Source organism: Homalodisca vitripennis, chromosome 4, assembly GCF_021130785.1.
Source record: "Homalodisca vitripennis isolate AUS2020 chromosome 4, UT_GWSS_2.1, whole genome shotgun sequence".
Lineage (NCBI taxonomy): Eukaryota > Metazoa > Arthropoda > Insecta > Hemiptera > Cicadellidae > Homalodisca > Homalodisca vitripennis.
Genome location: NC_060210.1, coordinates 99394911 through 99402782, shown reverse-complemented (window position 1 = coordinate 99402782; position 7872 = coordinate 99394911). Strand labels below are relative to the sequence as shown.

Below are 7872 nucleotides of genomic sequence, written 5' to 3'. Positions count from 1 at the left end.
GTTTACTATCTTTATTTTAAGTCAATTCAGTTGAGTTCTGCTGTTGAATGGAAGATAAGAGATTGTCTTGTAACAATAGTTAGAGTGTTGTAAGTCCAAGGATCAATTATTTCTGTTAAGAAGTTTTCTCTCTCACTTCTAAATTGCAAACTAATACCTTCCAACTGTAGCACCCTAAAACTGGTCAGTTTTACCTGAAAATTTCAAGTAGAATACTTTAAAAATCACTGTAATTTAATCAATGTTATGGAGCTATACTAAGAAACTACCTTTCACCACCACTTTCACAAGATATTCCTAATGTTATTAGCCACATCTGCATAACATTCCCTTTTGTAAATTTAAATAATATAAATGAAATTATAGCAACTCAAATGACTTCCTAACCACCTTTCCAGAACTCTTTCGTAAACCAGTGCAATACAATATTTAGAATTATTTATGGAAGAAATTATGTATTTTCTGACTATGTGTAATGTAAGTTTGTATTTTCACTGTTTAAAGAGGTAGCTAGCTGCCAAATAGCTGATGTATCAAGTATGATCATGACTTTCAAGCAGTTTTAAAACAGGCACTGACTTCAAAAACTAACTTTTTTTAATGCAAATGTCTAAGATTTTTAGTGTTGATTGTATTTAATTACAAACTATCTTGTAGCTGTATTGTTTATTTCAGGACACTATGTGTAACTGATAATTAAAATTAAAAATAAAAGATTCAGGAATGAATGATGAGCTACATGTAGTATTAAAAATTGCATTTATTCAAGACTCATACAAATTGTGTAAACAAATTTCAAAATTGCATTGTTTTTAAAATTTATGATATGTTTTAAGTTTGTGATATTACTGAATGTAACTGTTTGAATCTAATAATAATCACAATAGAAAGTAAAATAAACATTTTAATACATTATATTAAATTAACTATAAGCTAAGTAAGAACATTAACACTACAGCCCAAACAAAGCGCTGGTGAATACTTGAGTTTATAAATATATATACAATTATAAGGTTAACAAATAACAGCTTAAATTACACAAGTTTTCAAAAAAATATTGGTTAAAAGAAATGAAATAACCATAATAAACAAATTAATATACTAAGTAACAGTGCTGATATAATAAAATTATATAAAATCTTGTACAATAACACAAGTTATTTACTAACTGCTAAGGCACATTAACATTATCATAATTAATTACATTTCAATATAACTGTTCAACGATTACAAACTATAATTTGCTATAGGTTTTATTTGAAAGTGATCAGCTCAAATCTGTTGGAGGAAACTTGCATTATTTGGACAATGTCACTTAAATGTAACAGTAAATCTTATTCATGTTTCAAATTCCAAATAAAGTATGGGATATGATTGATTATATGGTGTCATATCAAATAAATGGCATGTTGTTATACTCTAGAATAAAAAAATAAGACAGTAAAATTATCTATCGTTTACCATTGTTCTAATTGCACAAAATTCAAGATTGCCACCAGAACAACTCAAATAAGTTACTTTAGCTTTCAGCTTGAATATAATGTGTTATATTAAGAACCAACAAACACACTAATAAGAGCACTGCCTTGATTTCAGGTGCTTAAAATACTTATTGTTATGATGATCTTTTGAGAAATATTTTATAAATTAATCTTCTTCTCATTTATGCATCTTTAATGGCTTTGGAAATAAGCCCCAAAACTCCATAGGCCTATTACCAAATTTGTAAAAAAAAACTTAAAACCTCAATAAATATGGAAAGCTGTTTACTGCAAAGTGTGCAGAAATGTATTGCTCTTCAATATGTAGCATTAGTAACATTACATATACAGTAAAATTCCATTAACCAGCATCCTATAGTTTATTATGGATTTATGAAAAAAATTAACATTCCTTTTTTCCACTTGTGGTATACACAGCGTTTGTGGGTGTGGAGAATGGGTTAGCCGTCGTATTCGCTGTCTTCAGGTTATATCGATTAGACTCGGAGTTACGTACCTGACCATGGCCGTCAGCCTGTGAAATCAGTTGCAATTTTGTACCAGTGCTATAGAGTCTGGTAATGGTAGGCAAGTTTCACAGTTAATGTGCTCAGCACAGGTTAGTGATGGAAGTATGAGACTAAACGACTGAAATCTCGTCATTGCCTTCTGAGATAAGCAAGCAGTGCCTAGAGAAGACTGGTTGTGGCAGTATGGTACGGAGCTGTGATGAACCAGGATGAACACATCCCTTCGATTGACCATGTTTCACCCAATTGTTGTGATGTGTGCCCACTTAATTGTTGTACTTTTATAATTAATGTTAGTTTTACACATTTCTTTGATACCATGAAAAAGAGGAGGGGTGTCAAACAGAATACCACCTAAGGTGCCAGATACCCTTGGCACGCCACTGAAAATGACCGTCACTATTAGGGTTAAAAAAAGATAATACAAGTATAGACATAAATATCTTGTGTCACAATTTTTTTAATTTTATGATTTAGTATTACTGTACGTAATAATATTGAATGTAATATGGTACAATCCATAAAGGAGAAATACAAGTATTGGTTAATGAGAAAATGTTTGATATTAAAAGGCCACTCATTGTTATTAAGTTCATTTTCTTTAGTATTCTACTACATACCTTAAACTGATGTAACATTTATTTTTTTGGTAACTTAAAAAAATGTTTATTTTAAATTTTTATACTCTCCCTTCCTGTCCTCTCTCTCTTAATTGTTACATATACGAGGGGGTACCCAAAAAAAACTGGAATTGTATTGCCGGCAGCATGTAGTACACATTCCTGCCGCTAGGCGTGTGTCGCGCAAACCCATTGCGAGCTCAGTGACCCCAGTTCCGTTCTCCTAGTGCATTCTGTTCGTTCGTAGTGACTGTTTTCGCTAACCCTGTTTTGTTCTTGTTTCGTTTTTTGTCATGGCAAGTTTAAGTAAACAACGTGCAGCTGTGAAATTTTGTTTTTTACTTGGTAAAAATGCTGCAGAAACTATTTTAATGTTGAATACAGCTTACAAAGATGATGCTATGGGGAAAACTCAGGTCTAAGAGTGGTTCGCTCGATTTAAAAATGGCGACATGTCGATTGAAGACAAACCTCGTTCTGGACGTCCATCAACCTCTCGAACGGACGAAAATGTTGAGAAAATTCGTGAACTTGTGCTCACCGACCGTCGACAGACAATTGAGGAACTATCAGAACTTGGAGCTCGGTTCAGCGAATTTTAACAGGAGATTTAGGATTGAAAAGGGTTGCTGCCAAATTTGTTCCTCGACTTCTGACTGACCATCAAAAGGCACATCGAGTTGAAACTTGCCGCCTTCTGAAAGAACATCTCGAAAATGATCCCGATTTTCTGGAAAAGGTAATTACTGGTGATGAGTCATGGTGCTATGGTCATGACCCAGAAACGAAGCAACAGTCAAGCCAATGGAAGTCGCCATCTTCACCTCGTCCAAAAAAATGTCGGCAAGTCAAATCAAACATCAAAACCATGTTCATTTGCTTTTTTGATGCTAAAGGCATTGTTCATTCTGAGTTTGTTCCTCCAGGTCAGACTGTCAACCAAACATTTTATTTGGAGATTTTAAGAAGATTGCGCAACAGTGTTCGCCAGAAAAGACCCGATTTGTGGCAGACTGGAGACTGGTTCTTCCACCACGACAACGCACCGGCACACACAGCCATCTCAGTTAGGCAGTTTTTAGCCAAAAATGGCATGGTTCCGCTGCCCCACGCACCTTACTCGCCTGACCTCGCTCCATGCGACTTTTTTTTATTTCCACACATGAAAAGAGGCTTGAAAGGTCAACGATTTGACAGCGTTGAAGAGGTTAAGAAAAAAACGAAGCTCGAGCTTGCAGCCATTTCTAAAGATGACTACAAAAAATGTTTTGATCGGGACAAGTGTATTAGTTGTAATGGAGATTATTTTGAAGGAGATAAGGTCGTATTGTAAAAAATTTGATAATATATAATTTTTATAAAATAATTCCGGTTTTTTTTGGGTACCCCCTCGTATGTGTGTGTGTGTGTATGTAAACGGTTTAAGTCCATCCATTGCAATAACAATACAATACTTAACATCAAAATAGTAGATAAAATGGTAACATATTAATTTATAGCTAAAATTACATTTTTATAGTATCTCATAAATGTGAATGTTCATTGGTTTTTCTCACCATTTATAACATTGTCAAATGTTACGTTACATTTTGGTTTCGATTTGTTAAATAAAGGTCTTTACGTAATGTATTGCAGGATATCCATGGAGTCATATAGATATTCACACAGTTCTTGTGAACAGTACATCGGCCAGGCTCAGGCTTAACATCAATGTGCATGTCTTTTGCATTGACTTTTCGTTGAACTCTCACTACAATGTCATTAAAATGTTTTTTGTCGTAATACTTCTCCAAGCACCTGCATAGTTCTTGAATATACTTGCTACCTAAAAATAAAAATTACTAATTATTTATTTATAATAAATTAGATAAACTTCAGTAATATGTTAGTTTTTTATCAAATAAAATAATTAATAGTATATTTGAAATATTCCAAAAAACATGAAAAGCAGTTTTCTTTCCACTGGATAAAACATTATTAGTTTGCACAGGTAACAATTCATACAAAATTCACATTACCAATGAAGACATGTTCAATAAGTAATCTTGCTCTAATGGTACAATAACATGGAGATTGCCACTTGCATAAATAAACTGCAGGCTAGACACAAACACTTCTTCTTCTACGGGGCAGTCTCAAGGGTCTTGAACATCCCAGATGTATACCACAAGGCCAACCAGTTGTACGGTTTCTGTAGTTCTATGAACTGAAAAAACCGATCAGTGCCTCCTGGAGAAATTCACCACCTTTGTCCAGACTACTGAAGATGGCGTAGTGTTCACTTGTTATTGCAATACAGTCAAAGAACAGGTGTTCAGCAGTTTCCTCCTGCTCATCACGCGTTCTACAGAGCGGATCCTTACCAGAATGCCGACTCTTTGAGATGCTTTTATGTTCTGTAATCAGATCCATAACCCGAGAAGTCATCGATCTACTTAAGGAGAGATCAGACACCACCCTAGGGGAAGGCAACTGTAGGACCATTCTGTTCATTCTCAGACCTTGATGCAGCCTCCACCTTTATTCGTGTTCAGAATGAACCCATTTTGCGACAGCTTCACAGGATTCACACCTAGAAATACCACAGATCGGTTGGCTTCCTGTCATGTTAGATGCTGAGCCCAAGTTGGCAGGGAATCAGCTCTTTCACTCCCAGAGACCGCCTCATAACCAGGAACCCAACAGTCACATTGTTGATTCTGCCAAGGGAAGAAACGACTTGATAGCAATTTTATACAAGTTTGGAGTTGTTGGGGACTATAATGCTGCCTGGCTATCTGTGAAAATGGTAATTGTTTTACTCCTATACCGAAGATTCTCATGAGTACATTCCATTACAGCCCCCTGTTGCAGCCCGAGGCTGACCAAAGTCCCGCCTGCTGAAGACAGTAGGCACTAGGCACTCCTCCTGACCAAAGACCGATTGACGATGTCCAGGAGGCAAGTTGAGACAACAGTCTAGAGCCACACCCAGCGCACTTGGAAAGGCTCTAGTGATAGCAAGATATGCCATCCTTTGAATGCTAGCCAGATTAGCTACTGCCATCCTGGCCTCCATTTTTTGCCACCAGACAGCCCCAAACATTAATGCAGGTCTAACTATAAAGCCAATAGAAAAGCCTCGGCTAAAGTACCCTAGACCGCCCATCACAAGTCTGCATTACATCATCGACCATTTCCCTCTGTCAAGAATCCTTTTCAGATGGTGTTCTCAGTTCACCCTATCAAGGATGATATCCAGATACTTGACCTCAGACTTTAACTTGATGACAGATACTCTCAATAAAAATGGACTAATAACTTCCAACTGGCACCTTCTTGTAAAGGCAACCACGGCAGTCTTGGTGGGGTTGACAGTGAGGCCCACCTCATCGCAACAAGTTCCACCAAAGTGGTTTTTTATCCAGTCACATATTTGACCATCAATATCACATCTTCGACACCGCATTGACAATCGCCTGAGTTCCTGTATTATCAAAAGTTCCTTTAATGTCCAGAAAGACATCTATGGCTACTTTTTTCATTGCTAGGGCCTTCTCAATCATCCCTATATTTTTACTATGCAATTTTGTTAATTCAACCCTGCATGGTCTATAGTCTTACCATATAAAGTGGATCGAACTGATACAAATCCATCAATGATAGACATGCAGACAAGAAGATCACTGTAACAATCCCGTCTTATGAGGCCATCATGCCTCATCTGATCACCTTCTGCCTGTTGTTGACTAGAAGATGGTGAATCTACTGTCAAACCCGGTTCAGCTGAAAATAATAATTACATTATAACTGATAAATTCTTTAGTACATTAAAAGTTTACATACAACCAAGAGATTCATGTTGAATCATCACATACACTTCTACAGTTTATTATTATTAAAAATGAAGCTAAATCATTTTTAAAATAACAACATTATTACACAAATAAGTTATCAAAACTGGCTCTTTTTTCATCGAGATCATAGATTCGATTCCTGGATGGTCAATAAAAGTTGCAAATGGGTTTGGATCATTTTCCCTTAAAAATATTAAGTATGACTTTTTTAAACGCCACTGGTGTCCAAATTTTATGCACACTAAAGGGATCTTGGAAATCATAAGATATACAGCAAATATTACACGGACAAAGTTGTGCGCAATAACGAGACCAACAAATTAATGTGATTAAGTTAATTAATGGTTGTGCTTTGTGGTTCACTCACTGCACTCAAAAAACTGTTTTTGGTCAAAATCTTTAAACTGTCACAGTTCTCTTATTAGTACCTGTATTGTAACTTTTTTACAAGAGATCTGCATGTCATTTCTCTTGTAGTTTTTTAATATTATAATGAACAATTTTGTAAGGCCATCAAGCATGGGATGTAGGGATTGAGTCAATTTTTTTAATGCAACAACGCATCATTTTACTTAATTTAAAAGAGTAGATTTTTTACTGATTTCAAAAATACCATATATGTTATACTTTCCTTGTAGTTTTTATCAAATAAATAATAAAATATGTTTTTTGTATGGTCATTTGAAGAGAAATTTTATTCTATTAGTCGGATGGTTGGTAAACGTGATTGATCACCTGGTACGTATTGCTGGGATCAACTGTTAAAAATACTTTGTAATAAAAGATATTTCTCTATTGCAATAATTGTAGGGTTGGTAAACTTGTAAAGTTTTACGGTCAGCTGTTTAACAATGTAAAATATGTACTGGGTGATCCAAAATAACCTGGAAAAATGAAATATTACTTAAAATGTATTAAAGTAGTCAAAGTATGTAAATAGTTGTGCAATTTTCAGTTATGGAATATAACATCCCTCACCAACATCCACAAGTCTGTAATCTTTTATGAAAATTTGCCATTACTCAGCGTACCATGGACATTGCTATTGCATCGACCTCATTTTTTTAATCACAAGCAGTGAGATCCGGAGACCCGGCAGGCCATGTGACATCATCAAAACATGAAATGAGGTATCCCGGGAACAGTCTTCATAAGTCATTTAGACATAAGCCTTGTGCACAGTCGCTCCATCTTACCATAATGAGTTTATTTCTATTCACAACTGTTGCAGTTATGGAACTAAGCAATTCTGAACCATTTTAATGTACAGTAACTCTATCATCGTTTCGATTTTCAAAACAATAAGGCCCAATAACACCAAAACGTGCAAATACGCCATGCAGTCACAATTTCAATATGCAGAGGTCGTTGATGGATTTTCCAAGGATTCTCTCTTGACCAGTAA

At 35.4% G+C, this 7872-nt stretch overlaps 1 protein-coding gene across 7 annotated transcripts in view; it reads right to left on the bottom strand.

Annotated features, from left to right (window-relative positions):
• Positions 1 to 4046: 4046 nt before the first annotated feature.
• Positions 4047 to 7872, bottom strand: part of LOC124359822 (caspase-8-like) — a 40893-nt gene continuing 37067 nt past the window's right edge. For all 7 annotated transcript variants that reach the window (XM_046812879.1, XM_046812883.1, XM_046812878.1 and 4 more), the window contains 2 exons: positions 6235 to 6396; positions 4047 to 4456 (listed from right to left, as the gene is read on the bottom strand). In XM_046812879.1, coding sequence (XP_046668835.1) covers positions 4209 to 4456; positions 6235 to 6396 — 410 coding nt within the window. In that variant the 3' untranslated portion in view covers positions 4047 to 4208. The remainder of the gene's footprint in view (positions 4457 to 6234; positions 6397 to 7872) is intronic.